Source organism: Nicotiana tabacum, chromosome 22 (genome assembly GCF_000715075.1).
Source record: "Nicotiana tabacum cultivar K326 chromosome 22, ASM71507v2, whole genome shotgun sequence".
In the NCBI taxonomy this organism is placed as follows: Eukaryota; Viridiplantae; Streptophyta; class Magnoliopsida; order Solanales; family Solanaceae; genus Nicotiana; species Nicotiana tabacum.
The window spans coordinates 63,677,707-63,694,096 of NC_134101.1; the positions used below are offsets into that span (position 1 = coordinate 63,677,707).

The 16,390-nt window shown below is 35.3% G+C and overlaps 1 protein-coding gene across 1 annotated transcript; it reads left to right on the forward strand.

Annotated features, from left to right (window-relative positions):
• The first annotated feature begins 5,014 nt into the window (after positions 1 to 5,014).
• LOC107798846 (protein disulfide isomerase-like 1-4) lies at positions 5,015 to 15,983 on the forward strand. The gene is made up of 12 exons (XM_016621880.2): positions 5,015 to 5,763; positions 7,403 to 7,532; positions 8,061 to 8,226; positions 8,421 to 8,539; positions 8,649 to 8,729; positions 14,435 to 14,521; positions 14,623 to 14,697; positions 14,784 to 14,852; positions 14,936 to 15,016; positions 15,108 to 15,242; positions 15,367 to 15,423; positions 15,497 to 15,983. The coding sequence occupies exons 1-12, from the start codon at positions 5,246 to 5,248 to the stop codon at positions 15,662 to 15,664; spliced, it is 1,686 nt and encodes a 561-aa protein (XP_016477366.1). The 5' UTR covers positions 5,015 to 5,245; the 3' UTR covers positions 15,665 to 15,983.
• Positions 15,984 to 16,390: the final 407 nt, after the last annotated feature.

A 16,390-nucleotide genomic window follows, 5' to 3' on the forward strand; every position in this document is an offset into this window, starting at 1 on the left:
CATTAAACCTTAGGATTATGAAAATGGCTACAAGCCAACATGTAATTAACACCAAAATTCCAACTCCGAAACCTATTTTGTTATTCCTATTGAAATTAAATTAGTTCATACATCTTGATTAGCAACCCATATGATTTAAATTTCTCTTGTTGGATACTTAATTTTCTAATTGATTCTATTTTTGAATCCCGACTAGATTAATATTTTTTCACTCGTGTGATTTATATTTCTCTTGTCTTTGCTTAATCTATTTTACGGTGCTGTAGAATTAATATTAAGTATGCATGTTATCCTGTTCTAACATCTATTAGCGACTTTTACATAACGTTTTAAACAAATATGAAAAACTAAATGAATCATACTGATACCAAAGAAAACTCAGATAATTGAAACAATTTTAAAAAGTCTAATGTTAGTTGTATAAAATAAGATAACCAAAAATTAATAGCATATAAATTTTATAAAATAAACGACCAAACCAAACGATAACATCATCCCTGCTTTCTCATCACCTAATTCTCTGGTTGCTTCGCATTAAAGCACTGGCCATTGTCTTTGACCAAATTAAAAGGTCATAAATTATAAAGTAAGTCAAATCAAAATCTCTGAATATGGCCGAAGTTCCAAACTAGATAAACCAAATCGAATAGAAAAAGTGAAATGAAACCAAACCAAACTACACCAAACCTATATGCGTGTTTGAAGTTAGTGAAATTATCTTTTCTACTCATTCTTTTACAACATATTCACCACTACATTGACCAAAAATAGTACTGTACATTTTTATATAGGCGGAATACCTAAAATTTCTCCTAATCTTGGTACGAACTATTAGTTGTATTCCTAAATTATTTGTGGTCTTATTTACCCCTTTGAACTTGGCCTTTTGAGAGCCATTACCCCCTAGACGCTGGTGTGGCAAAGAGTGTGGGTGCTACTCTCTTTTAAACGTGTGGGAGTGAAGAAAAATCGAAAAATCAGCTTCCAAGTAGGTTATTTTTTAACTTTTTTATTTTCATATAGTTATATATAATGATTTATTTACTACAACTATCTATTTCTTGTTGCTTCATCTTAACATACAATGTGGTCTTTACTCTAACTTTTATTCTTTTTAATCTCTTCTATAGATATAATGTCGATTTGTTCCAACTGCATATTTCTTCTTTTTTTTTTGGGTCAAATTAAAAGTTTGGTTGGAACTTCATCAATTTAGCCAAATAGAAAACTTTTAGCAAAAATAATGAAGTACTAGTTGTGTATTTCCTGTTATTTTTTCCGTTAGATATAATTTCTATTTATTTTAATTGTATTTTTTTTTTTCGAGTCAAATCAGTAAAAATAAATTGGCTACGACTCCATTACTAAAATGTATTATTCTTTCAGACGACAGATGATGCAAAAAAATCCAATTATGTAAGTCTTCTTTTCTCTTTCAAACGAACAACACAAAAATATTCCATCACAGCAGCTGTTTAAAAACCATATTACAAGCAAACGTAGATAAACCAAATCAACCAGAATTTTGGATAAAATGAATCTACACAAATACTAAAAGAATTTAATTTGGAATACGATCTCTCTTTTTACTATCAATGCAGCAACAGATTAGTCCTCCAGCCGGATCCGGATTTGGAACGCACAGCCCAATCAAAGGCCCAAGATCAGTACACGGACCATAACAATCTGATCTGGTCTTGCATTTGCTTGTGAAAATGCAATCAGAAGTAAAATCTTGGTTGATTTCCACATCACCTAAAACACAGATGTAAAAGAAAACTCAGTTTTAAGTAAAAACTCAAAAGACCATAAAACAAAGAAACATTTTTAATAGAGAAAACTAGATGATTAATTACCGGTGGCTTGAGAAGGAACAAGAAGAAACAGGATTAAGAGAGTGACAAACATAAACTTGAGTGAATCCATTTGGGTTTTTGAAATGTTCATTCATGTATGATGAAGGTATAGTCTTGGAATATTATCATTCTCTTATATTATCATTTTGAGACATTAATTGTTTTTCCATTCCAAGGTTGTCTCTATTGCATGAATATCTCTACTTTGGATTCTTGTAATTATGATTTAAACACTTTCCTTATATATATATACTCAGATACACATTATTATTTTTTTTTCTTATATATATGGTTACTGAAGAGGTGCTGACTTTAACGGAATTCCTAGCATCTCATAGATTTTTCGGGTCTTTCATATTATTTTTTAATAGGATAAAGGGTCAATTTTGTACTTGAACTATTTGAAATGGCCAATTTTGCCATCGATTTTATTTTGGCACAAAAATATCCTCACTGTTAATCAAGGAGCTCAGAAATACTTTCAAAAATTATTTAATAGTCTCATTAAATTGTCACGTTAATGCCTAAAGGCCAGCTTTGCTGGTGTATTAAGCCAAGCAAACCCCTAATATAACTTTCTCCCTGAAAGAAATTGAGAGCAGACAAAATCATGAATTTGATTTCTACGTGTTACTCCTCAATTTGATAAATCTATATTCAGTTATCATATCAGTATACAAAATGATTAGAAATCATTGTTCTCAAAAAAAAAATTCGCTGCTAATTAACTCTGAAATTTAATCATCACTTTATTGCTTATACCACAAATAACCTCCCCTTTTCATAATCGCCACATGCTCCTGTAATTTCGACTATATATACCATTGATGTGCTTTCGATCTAATCATATACCCTTTCTCTCCCACTCTCATTTGAAGTTTGGACTCTGGATTATCTGAGACAGAGATGGATGCAGCGTACATTCAATGGATTTAACTAATTTAGTATTTTTTACATGACATATAAATATAAAAAAAGGCAACTCAGTGCACTAAATTATTACTAAATTTTCAACAAATTTTAAATTTCTAACTCATATAAGTTAATACGTACGATGTATTTATTACTAAATATTTTTAAATTTATCAAATTTAAATTCTAGATTCGCATCCGAAAATATATCTTGTATCTTAGCAACAAGACAACTAACGAGGCATTTGAGAACATGGGCCGGGCAGGAACTGTATTATGTTGTATAACAGGGATACTAGATGATAAATGTGCTTTACATAATAATCTCATTTGCTTTCACTATTGGCGCTGCCAAGTGTCAACTCCATCTTAACAGCAAAGAATCAGTAACAATGAAGAAATTGCATCATTAATAAGAGATATTAAATAGTAAGCAGAACCTGCCAATTGACAAAGGGAATAGAGGACAAGGAAAGGACAAAGATTGGAAGTCAAAATCACTTGAAGGAGGTCAATTAAAAGTTTGTGTATAGTCTAAGCAAACCTTTACCTTTTCAGATCAGAAGAAAAAAAAAAAGACATGTTTTCTTGTCATCTTCTTTTACTCGTCATCTCTTAGTTAACCACCGTGCATTATGCTAACTTTGACATGTAGTTTTTGCAGTATTTTCTCGAAAGTTTTAAGTTTTTAAATGAGGTACTTACACAATATAACGGGGTAACAGTATAAATTCAAGTCTTTCTGTCTGCTTGTCCAAAACAATATTCAAACGTATTTGCCCTAATAAAAATATCAAACCTTACACCTTGCAAAACATTAAATAAAAGTGCCATCTTTTTTACAATTTAACAAAAGTTACTTTACTAAAGGCATTGTCATCGATAATTTATGTATCATTTCTCCCTCTTTTTCCACTATAAATTCAAGTACAAGCAACCATCAATTCATTATTAATTTCAGCTAATTATAAAAACTGCACTGTTCACAAGTCCAGGCATTACACATTCTAACCTACACTGCTCTATTAGCATATTGATCACTTCACAAAAACCAACAAATTAAGAAACAGAATGACATTACGAATGACTTCTTCTCTCTTCTTCCTTGCTTTCCTTTGCTTACCAATATCCCTTATTAAATCTCAAGATAATATAGCTTCTCCTGGTCTTGCTTATGAGAGCCCTGTTCCATTCTCACCAGAAGCATACTCATTTTTCCACACTGATACTCAACAGCAAAACACTAGTAATGAAAATTTATGTGAATCATCAGAATCTGAGTGTTCTGAATTTCATATAACAGCATCAAATATGCAGTCAAATCTTGCATATGAAAACATATCACCACCAGAAGGTGGTGAAAAACGACTGGGAGGTGGTGGCATGACTGGAATTCCATTTGGTTTTCTGTTTGCTATTCTTTTGGGTTTTGGGATTCTCTTTGTGGTCATCACACGGAAACGCAACTCCAGCAACGCTAATCCTGTTCAGCTTAATGTTTGACCGATACTGATCATCGACAGACCGTGAATCTAAGATTATAGCAAGTGTGGCTTCAGAACTAGTCTACTATATAGGAGTATACATTTTTGCATATGATACTCATGGGTCGAGCCAAAATTAGCCCGCCCAAGCAATGATGCAATTGAACTCGCTCTAGAACTACCTCAAAAGTCAGAGTGGCTTGACGATGAAGAGACTTTTTGTCACCCCATCACTGATACAACATTAATTTAAATTTTATTCTTCTAAAAGGTAATGACAAGTTACAAAACATGATAAGCGAAAATTAGACAGATAATTCGCTGATAGTTAAAAGAAAATGTACTTCGAATGTATATAACAAGTTAAATCCTTTAGCTATTGTCGTCGCTGAAAAGATACTACTAGCAAGCATGTCAGCATCATATTGAGACTTAACCATAGGCTTGCTGCAAGTACTAATTGTCATTGTGATGACTCTAAAACGATCACCTTCTTGTTAGAGTCGGCACGAAATCCTTACTTTTGGTGACTAAATGAGTCGCTGCAAATAGTCGATAGCGTTGGTTTGATGTATATATTGGCAAAATGACATATTAGTATAACGTTTTTCTAGGTAAATGTAGACCTAGACCGAACTAAAAATAACTCTACTTAAACTTGATATTTGCATCAATTCATAAATATATTATGAATACCTTATACTTACCGATAGTGTAAATAAAAGTTTAGAAGTTGGTCACTTACCATATTTTTTTAAATGAAGTGACTATATAGACAATGTATAAAAATTAGACGCATACATAATATATTTTTAAAATAAATATTTTTAATCATAATAATTAGTATTTCAATATGTATTCTTAATGTAATTTCCCAATTGGTGCGTCTTTAAATACGTATAGTGTAAACACGTGGAATCTTAAGTCTTTTTCATAGGATCATAGTTACGAAACTCAGTCGCATGCTTGCTAAAATTAGGTGTAACAAAAAGAATGGCGAGTCGAGTGATCATCTTCCTCTCTATCTCATCCCTTCTCCTATTTCCTCTCTTCATCACCCCATCACTAGCCAAAACTCCAACATCCTCAGATGACGATGACGAATTCCTCAGCTTCCTCGAAGACTACGAGGAAGCAGCCGAGCCAAACTTCGAGAATCATGACGAAACTGAGTTCCCTTCAGCGCCATTTGATCATGCAGAGGAAGATGAGGATCTTAAGATTGATGACAAGGATGTTGTAGTATTGACTGACAGGAATTTCAGTGAATTCGTGGATGACAATAAGTATGTGATGGTGGAATTTTACGCTCCCTGGAATGGCGATTGCAAGGCCCTGGCTCCAGAGTATGCGGATGCCGCAACAGAACTGAAGACGGAGAATGTGGCGTTGGCAAAGGTCAATGCCATTAAGGAATATGAGGTGGCTGATAACTACGATGTCCGAGGTTTTCCTACGATTTATTTCTTCGTTGACGGTGATCCTGAACCTTATAATGGCCGAAAAACCAAGTATGTCTTCTTCATCACTCTCTCTTTGCTCTGGAAGAGTTATGTGTGTACTTCTATATACATACATAATAGGAACGTACATACATATTCATATATTCTTAATTATACTTGAAAGTAATATCCGATCATATAATGCATCGGACAACATGTGACAACAACAACAACAACAACTAGGCGAATTCTTTTTTATATATACAACTGTTAATTAGCCTCCTTTTTAAAGGTAGGGTAACGTCTGCATACACTCTATCCTCCCTAGATCTTACTTGTGGGACTACTGGGTATGTTGTTGTTGTTGTATATACAACTGTTAATTAGGTAACAAAACTCAAAATTGGGACTTCAAAACTTTACTCTGGCATTTCGGTTTTTGCATAAATGGAAGAGAGAAGACAATAAAAAGTTTTGATATTTACATGGATGTTTAGCTGATTATAAGCTTGGCATCACTAGTGTATTTCTGGCTTGGGCAATCAATTGTGAGACTTTCAGTTATCATCACCGTGTAGTGGAAATGGGTCAAATTGAACAGAATGGATACAGATGAATTGGATAACTAATTAGTGTTAGTAATTGGTATTCGAAAATATATTCAAAAATAAAAATGATATAAAATCAGAAATGTAGAAGAACAGAATTATTCCGAGCTCACTGAATTCACAATGTTTCTTTAAGGAACGTAATCCCCTCCTAGTACTCGAAATTTAGGATTATTTCCTCCCAGGATAGAACGGATTACCCTCACTGGTGTAGCGGTACTTTAAACCCCAGTGACAACGAACGCAAAAAATAATAGTAAATCACACTTACTGCCTTCTTTTCTGTTAAAACAGTGCAGAAAAAGAGAAGAAGGAGAAATCAGAATTTTGGTAAGGAAAATCTGAGGGAGAGTTCATGTATTTATAGCCAAAAAAACCGTTGGGTTATACTGAAGAGTTACAACTCTTCATGTAAGGTTGCAACTCAAAATGGTTGTTTTATAAAACGACCATTTATGCAAACCGCCAAATTCAAATTATAACGGGAAAATTAAAATTACGGTTATAGAAACGGTCTAATTTGGATTAATTAATATTGCGTTAATATTAACAAATAAATTTGGTCAAAAAAATTAATCAATCAAATCCAAATTCAAGCAACAACAACGACGCTAGGGTTGTCTTCTTCTCAACTCTTTAAGAGCTAGAAGAAGTGCAATTGTATATATACCCATCAAAACTCTTTTGCTCCTCCAATATGGGACAATGTCCCTTTGTCAAAAAAAAAATTCAAAAAATTTTATTTTTCCTCCATATTCCATTCATTTTATTTTAAGCTCTAAGAAGCTTAAAACCAACAATTAGGGGTCAGGCTTAGCTGATCAAATGATCATCTCATATTGGAGATGTAATAAACTGTAAAGGTGGAAATTTTTCTTCATTCTTGCAACCTTCTCATAACTTATCCTACTTCAAGCGAAAAGTCTGAGATGACCTAAATTCGATACACCCTGTTACACTCTTTTAATTGGTTCCTAATCGTTAAAACTTGTAGCGTCTGAAGCAGATAAATTCCCCTCCCCCTTTTTTTCTTTGCGGCTTCTGGCTTATCAATCAGACTTGTGTACTGAAGTGAAGCTGATGAGGAATTTTACCTGTAGAAATGCAATTGTGACTTGGATAAAGAAGAAAATAGGACCTGGCATTTACAATATAACGACAACAGAGGACGCAAAACGTGTACTAACCTCTGAGAACAAAGTTGTTATAGCGTACCTCGACTCCTTGGTGGTATATTTTGCTTACTCTATCTTGATTATTGATTTCCTGCTCTTATTGTATAGTTTTACTGAGAAACTTTCTCCTGGTGATAAGCATGGATTGCAATTTTGATATTTTTCTATCGCTAAAGAAAACTTGAATTTTAATGCTCATATTTTTATGTCGGATTCATGAAATTTGATTTTTGATAGTTAGATGGCACTTGACGGAATAACTTTACCCTATTGTAGTATACAATGAGCTTCAGTTCAAATGGGATGTTTTGCTCCTTTTTACCAGTTGCAGATTCTAACTTGAAACCTTGATAGTTGATTCTTCTCTTTTTCTTGTTGTACTAGTTGTATATTGCTACAATATAATGCTCATTATTCTTCCCTTCTAGTGAAAGTAGTTCTGTTTTCTTTCTCTTTGTATTACATCCAAGTATACCTCTTTTATTGTGTATTGCCGTCAATGGTCCGTCTGCAACTTACAGTTTTGTCATTAGCCCTCTTATAACATGATCTGTCATAAGTTCATTGTCTAAACGTTTTACAGGGTCCCGAGACTGATCAACTAGCAGCTGCTTCAAAACTTGAATATGATGTTAACTTTTACCAGACGACAAATCCTAACGTGGCTAAGCTATTCAACATAGACTTCAATGCTAAACGCCCTGCTCTGGTCATGCTTAAAAAGGAACCAGAGAATGTCGCGCATTATGGTTAGCTACTTCTCTCATCTCTGTTTTTGAATACTGGAATTGAATCTTGTCTCTTGGGGATGGTAATAAGAGATCCTTTAGGAATTTGATAACCATACTGTATTTTTATTGCGTTCTTTCTCTCAAGAGAAGAAGTGGAAAAAGAAAGGAAACATGGAGATATCCTTATTTATCTTTTTCATTTTGCTCTTCAGATGGTCAATTCAGAAAATCTGCAATAGCTAAGTTTGTTTCTGCCAACAAGCTCCCTATAGTGACAACTTTTACTAAAGAAAGCGCCCCTTCAATTTTTGCGAGTCCAATTAAGAAGCAGGTAAACTTAAGATGATTTATGTTAGAACAAATATGACTTCATTTATAATTGTATCTTCCTCCTGTATGAATATGGTTAATGTACTGACTGTCTCCTATGTTCTGTGCAGGTCTTGCTTTTTGCCACAGCAAATGATACGGATAAGTTGTTCCCAACATTTCAAGATGCTGCAAAACTTTTCAAGGGAAAGGTAATGAAGCTTTGTTCAGTCTCTAACGTATAACAACATTGTCATTGCTTCTATACATATAGTTTGATAGAGTGGAAAATGTTACAATGGGTTCCAAAAAGGGGTTTATAGACTGAATGGACGCTATCATCTACTCCTCCGTTCCAATTTATATGAATTTGTTTGACTGGGCATAAAGTTTAAGAAAAAATGAAGACTTTTACAATTTGTGGTCCTAAACAATTCAAAAAGGTATCAAGAGTATTTGTGTGGTTATAAAAGCTTCTCATTGAGGGTAAAATTGTAAGTTTAAGAAAAATTATTTTCAAATTTAGAAAGGGGTCATTCTTTTTGGAACAGACCAAAAAAGAAATAAGTTCACATAAATTGGAACGAATGTAGTAATATGTAATTCCTTTAGGTTGGACCCTTCTGTTTAGTTTATAACAATTGATATTGGAGTAGTTGATCAATGCATGAGATCATGACTTGGAGTATGGTATTTAAAGCCTTCGGTTTAAGAAGGTTGATCATGTTGGGAAAATTAACCCCCACAGAAATAATATTCACGGTATACAATTATAATAAATGCGGATTACTAAAATACTGTAACCAACAGTAATAATAAGAGAAACAATGACATCGAAATTTTTACGTGGAAAACCCTTCTGAATAAGGAAAAAATCACGGCCCGAGAGGAGCAACTGATTTCACTATAGCGAGGATTTTACAATTTGTGGTACCGAGTAAAATACTCCAAGACCACTAAACACTCAAAATAAATAACCCTCTTTTGATTTTTTCACCTCACTACAATACCGCTCAAACTCTCTATATTTTTCCTCACAGAGTGTTTTGCTTCTTACTCTGTAAATCACTCCCTTTCTCTTTGTTTTGGTGTGATTACAAATGAAGGAAGAGGCACCTATTTATAGTTAAAAAATGCCCATATTGATGTATGCAATATCATCAATATTCGCTTCAAAAGCTAGTTGCCCAAATTGAACTTCTAAATTGGTTGGCTTGACAAAACCAAAAGGAAGCTTCATCTTCTTTCACATGGGCCATGGGATGGAACCAATAAATCTCCCCCTCCAGTCCCATGCACCTGAAGGAGGTAACTCCAGTTTTTCATATAAAGTTCATGCCGACAAGTTCTTTGCATAACTCAAACTTGTCTCTTGGTACCACCTTGGTCAGCATATTCGAAAGATTCTCACATGTATGGATCTTCTTGACCTGCATAGATCTATCCTTTATCCTTTTTCGAATCCAGTGATATCTCACGTCGATATGCTTCGTCCTTGCATGATACATGATATTTTTGCTCAGGTCTATTGCACTTTAACTATCACAATAGACGACATACTCCTTTTGATGTAATCCAAGCTCTTGAAGGAACCTTTTAGCCAAACCATTTTCTTTCCAGCTTCAGTAGCGGCAATATACTCTGCTTCAATTGTAGAGAGTGTAACACACTTCTGCAACTTCGACTGCCATGATATAGCTCCCTCTGAAAAAGTGAGCAGGTATCCTGTAGTAGATTTACGATTATCAAGATCACCTGCCATATCAACTTCTGTGTAGCCCTTCAAGACTGGATATGATCTCCCAAAACACAAGCATTCATCTGAGGTTCCTTTTAGATACCTAAGTATCCACTTCACAGCTTCCCAATGTTCTTTTCCGGGATTATCAAGAAACCTGCTAACAGTACCGACAGTATGAGCAATATCAGGTCTGGTACATACCATTGCATACATCAGGCTCCCCATGGCAGATGAATATGGAACTTTAGCCATACTTTCTTTATCTTCTTTTGTTGTAGGACACATTGTCTTGCTCAACTTCATATGACCAGCAAAAGGTGTACTAACTGGTTTAGCACTCTTCATGTTGAAGCGTTTAAGTATACGTTCAATATACTTATGTTGTGACAATAACAACTTACTATTTGTCCTATCTCGGACAATCTCCATTCTTAAAATTTGTCGTGCTAGACCCAAGTCTTTCATGTCAAATGGCTTGGACAAATCTTCCTTCAACTTGGCAATCAACTTCTTGTCTTGTCCTACAATCAACATGTCATCCACATATAACAACAAGATGATAAAGTTATTGTTAGAGAATTTCTTATAGTATACACATGGATCTGAAAAGGTCTTTGTGTACGTTTGACTTCTCATGAATGAGTCAAACTTCTTGTACCACTGCCTAGGTGCTTGTTTCAGCCCATAAAGGCTCTTTTTCAACTTGCACACCATGTGTTTCTTCGCCTTTACTTCAAAACCTTATGGCTGCTCCATATAGATCTCTTCTTCCAAATCTCCATGTCGAAACGCAGTTTTCACGTCCAACTGCTCCACTTCAAGATCTACACTAGCTGCTAAGCTCAAGATTGTTCGAATAGAAGTCATTTTGACAACAGGTGAGAAAACATCATCAAAATCAATACCGTTCTTCTGTTCGAAACCTTTTACCACCAATCGAGCTTTGTGTCTGAATAGCTTGCCGTTTCCATCTTTCTTAAGCTTAAAGACCCACTTGCACTTGAGCGGTCTTTTGCCTTTTGGAAGTTGAACCAGTTCGTACGTATCATTCTTCTGTAAAGAATTCATCTTTTCTTGCATGGCTTCCATCCATTGGATTTGTTCTGGATGAGATAGCACCTCCTTGAAATTCTCTGGCTCCCCCTCATCAATGACGAGGATATACTCCAAAGAAGGATACCTTGTGGACTCTACCTTCTCTCTTTCAGATCTTCTCAAAGGTTGTTGTCCTTGTTGTTGTTGTTGTTGCTCTTCTTCTTCCTCTTGTGGACTAGGGTACTCCCCCTGCTCAGCAACCTCTTCATCTACATCTTCTCTGAAGATCACATCTCTGCTTTTGATAATCTTTTTCTTTTCTGGGTCCCACAATCTGTAGCCGAACTCTTCATCTCCATAACCGATGAAGATGCAGGGAATAGCTTTGTCATCCAGCTTCATTCTCTTCTCCTTCGGTACATGTGCAAAAGCTTTACATCCAAACACTTTTAGATGGGAGTAGGACACCTCTTTGTTGGTCCAGACTTTCTCTGGAATGTCAAACTCCAATGGAACTAATGGACTTCTATTAATCAAGTAACATGTTGTGCGAGCTGCTTCACCCCAAAATGACTTAGGTAGTTTTGCCATTTTGAGCATACTTCTCACTTTTTGACAATGGTACGATTCATCCTTTCAGCTACACCATTGTGTTGTGGGGTTCCAGGAACTGTCTTCTCATGTCTGATTCCATGGCTTGAGCAGTAGTCTTCAAACTCCTTTGAAGTATACTCTCCTCCATTGTCTGTCCTGAGACGCTTTAATTTTTGACCTGTCTCCCTTTCCACCAGAGCATGTAATTTCTGAAATACTTGAAATACCTGATCTTTAGTTCTCAAGAAATAAACCCACAATTTCCGTGAAGCATCATCAATAAATGTGAGAAAATATTTTTTACCTCCCATTGATTCTACATCCATTGGACCAAAAATACTAGAATATACTAAATCAAGTATATTCGATTTTCTTCCATGAGTTGCTTGAAACGATACCCTGTGTTGTTTTTCAAATAAACAATAATCACAAAAATTCATAGTTGTACCTTTTGCAAATGAGATGAGTGATTTTTTGAATAGGATCTGCAGTCCCTTCTCACTCATATGGCCCAATCTCCGGTGCCATAAATCTGCAGGCATATCATCTCCAGCCGCATGTAATCCATCTTCACATATCTCAACGGTTGTCTTGTACAATGTGTAGGGAGCAACTCCTTTAGCAATCACCAGTGATCCCTTGGTGAGTCTCTACTTCCTATTGGCGAAGTGATTCTCGTACTCGATCTAGAGCGATCCCTGAAATCAAATTCATTGGCACATCTGGTACGTGTCGCACATCTCTTTAAAACTAATGTACATCTAACATTTGTCTTGATACAACTATCGCCAATCCCCACAATCTTTGAGTGTCTGGTATTTCCCATCTTGACCATTCCAAAGTCTCCTGCTTTTTACCTACGGAAGAATTCTCTTACCGGTGTGGCATGGTAGGATGTTGCTATATCAACCACCCATTCTGACTCTTGGCTTGCTACGTGCATGCTCCTCGTGAACGAAGAGAACCACCGAATCATCGTTGTGCACTGCAGTGGTTGTGTTGTCATCATTCTTATGGCCACTTCTCTCGCCTCGACCTTTCTTTGGGCAATCTCTTTTGAAGTGACCAGGTTGATCGCAACTGTAGCAATTTCTACCGTTTGACCGGTTCCTGGACTTTCCACAGGCTTTAAATTTATCACGGCTACTCGATGCTCTATAAAAATTTCTTCCTCTGTTTTCCATGATAAGAGCCTGCCCCTGATTTTCGGGCTTCTTCCTCATCTTATCATTGAGTAGGATGGCTGATATGACCTCCTTTAAAGCGATGATATATCTACCATGCAGGATAGTTGTTGCCAAATTATCATAGGAAGATGGAAACGAGTTTAGAAGCATGATAGCCTTATCTACTTCAGTGATTGTTTCTCCAAGGTTTTCCAGCTGCGTGATTAATCCATTGAACATATTTAAATGAGACAAGAAATTTGTACCTTCACTCATATGGATGGCATTAAGTTGCTTTCTTAAAAACAACTTGTTTGTTAAGGATTTGGACATGTATAGACATTCTAGTCTTTTCCAAATACCACATACACTATTTCATCCCCAACATTATTGAGTACTTCATCAGATAGGTGCAGTCTGATTGCACTAGCCGCCTTCTTAAACATGTCTGCCCATTTCTCGGCTTTCATAGTTTCCGACTTTGCCTCTTTTCCATCTAGTGCAATGTCTAACCCTTGTTGGATGAGCAGGTCCTTCATCCTTCTTTGCCATATGGAGAAACCGTCATTACCGTTGAATCTTGTTACTTCATACTTTACTCCTGATATTTTTTTTCACAGAGTAAAATTGACTGTAAACAATATTTTTGTGAATGAGCAGAACATATGCTCTGATACCAGTTGTTGAAAAAATTAATCCCCACAGAAATAATATTCATGGTATACGACTATAATAAATGCGGATTACTAAAATACTGTTATCAACAGTAATAATAAGAGAAACAAGGAAACCGAAATTTTTACTTGGAAAACCCTTTTGAATAAGGGAAAAATCACGGCCCGAGAGGAGCAACTGATTTCACTATAGCGAGGATTTTACAATTTGTGGTACCGGGTAAAATACTCAAGACCACTAAACACTCAAAAGAAATAATCCTCTTTTGATTTTTTCACCTCACTACAATACGCTCAAACTCTCTATATTTTTCCTCACAAAGTATTTTGCTTCTTACTCTGTAAATCACTCTCTTTCTCTTTGTTTTAGTGTGATTACAAATGAAGGTAGAGACACTTATTTATAGTTGAAGAATGCCCATATTGATGTATGCAATGACATTAATATTCACTTCAAAAGCTAGTTGCCCAAATTGAACTTCTAAATTGGTTGGCTTGACAAAACCAAAAGGAAGCTTCATCTTCTTTCACATGGGCCATGGAATGGACCCAATAGATCAATGCTTAAGATCATGATTTCTAAGTCTTCCGTTTAAAGTTTGAGCTATCATACATTTTACACCCTAACACCCAAATCTTTGATTCCTTTACTATTTGGTACTATCAATTAACTAACAGTGTGTACTTTTTGCCATGGGGAAATGAAGCTTAATTTTGTTGTTGTCAAAATGGACGACGATGAAGTTGGAAGACCGGTATCAGATTATTTTGGGGCCACTGGAGATGCTCCACAGGTAACACTTATTCCACATTATAAATGGGCACTATAAGATTTTTAGGAACCTTGTTTACTGAATGTGCAATTCTATCTTGATTGTTGATTTAATTCCTGTAGGTTATTGGATACATAGAAGATGAAAATCACAAGAAATTTATATTAGTTGGGGAGATAACACTCGAGAAGATTAAGGTAGATAGCCATAAATGGTTGTTAGGTGCATATAATTTTGGTTGAGAAGTTGTGGACTAACTTGTTTATTGTCTTTTATTCCTCAGGCATTTGGAGAGGATTTTTTAGAAGACAAACTTAAACCTTTCTATAAATCAGATCCAATTCCTAAGACTGTAAGCTGCAATTTCCTCCTGGCCTTTAACTCAGTATCATAATTGTGCTAATCCAAGTATGTTTTCATTTGTAATTATCACAGAATGATGCGGATGTGAAAGTTGTAGTCGGGAACAATTTTGATAAAATAGTTCTAAATGAGTCAAAAGACGTACTTCTTGAGGTATGTTCAAGAAATGAATTTTCTTTGGTTGGTTTTTGTAATCAACTCTGGGATCAAAGTTTTAGAATGCCTTTGAACATCTTTTCGTCAGATCTATGCACCATGGTGTAGGCCGTGCCAAGCTCTAGAACCAACGTTCAATAAACTTGCACACCACTTCCGTGGCATTGAGTCTCTTTTTATAGCCAAAATGGATGGAACAAGAAATGAGCACCCTCGGGCCAAGGTGCTTTTCATCATTCATTTGGTTGCAATAGTTTTAAATTAGCATTATTTAATTTAAAGATTGACAGAGTATTTCTTGATTTAGATGAAAAGAGAGAATTGTGGTCATTTCTTCTACTTTGCAGGTTAAAGGATTCCCAACTCTCATCTTCTTCCTAGCAGGGAATAAGAGCATTGATCCTGTAAGTGACGTTTATTTGTTTGTGGTGGGTAGCAAGATGCAAATGTTTTATTGTTTGTGTTGTGATCGTACAGATACCAGTTGATACTGAACTTACTCTAGTGGCATTGTACAAGTTCATCAAAAAACATGCAGCCATCCCTTTCAAGCTTCAGAGACCAGCTTCTTCTACCAAATTCGAGAGCTCTGCATCCAAAGTAGGTGTCAAGAGGGAGCCTGGCAACATAAAAGATGAATTATGAGAAGAGTTTAACTTCGTCGACAATAGTTTTTTTCTTCTACTGTTACTTTGCCTTTAGTAACTATGTTTAGGATATAATTAATTCTAAAGATATTACTGTAGTATCTTGTATAGTTAAATAGATTCAAATAAAAGGTAAAAATAATATAACTTCAGTTTAGGACTGAAAAGCTGCATTTCGTTTAAGTCAAGTTAATTATTTGAAGAGGTTGATACATTTTTTATGTTTAACGAACCCCAATAATACGGGATATGGTGCAGTCTATTCTCCAAACCTGTATCTTGGCATTTATATGCAAGTCAACATAGATGTTTGTATTGTTGGAAAGTTTCACAGTTGCTTAGTTTCACTATAATTTGTTGTTACATATTGTTGATCAGTATTAATTCAGTAGGTTCGCTGTTAATCTTGAGTCTTGAAACACGGAACAATTTTCTTAGCTTGGGAAGAGTCGGAAAAGGGGAGAAAAGTTTGGATACTCGTTAAAATGAAACTGTACACAATCAGCAACAACAACCCAATATAATCCCACAAATGGGGTCTTGGAAGGATAGTATGGACGCAGACCTTATTCCTACCCTGTAGGGTAGAGAGGTTATTTCCGATAGACCCTTAGCATAATAAGATGAAAAGAGACAATAGAACAGTAATAACAACATAGGCTATAAAGATAGAATTAGAAAAATAAATGGAAAAACAATATAAGTAATCTGTAATAATGGCAAA

What these genes read in the sequence shown, in the direction of transcription:
- LOC107798846 (XM_016621880.2), top strand. Translation starts at nt 5,246, where the DNA reads ATGGCGAGTCGAGTGATCATCTTCCTCTCTATCTCATCCCTTCTCCTA. An exon ending in CAAAAGACGTACTTCTTGAG is followed by an intron (nt 15,017 to 15,107) that starts GTATGTTCAAGA and finishes TCTTTTCGTCAG; the next exon opens with ATCTATGCACCATGGTGTAG. An exon ending in GGAATAAGAGCATTGATCCT is followed by an intron (nt 15,424 to 15,496) that starts GTAAGTGACGTT and finishes GTGATCGTACAG; the next exon opens with ATACCAGTTGATACTGAACT.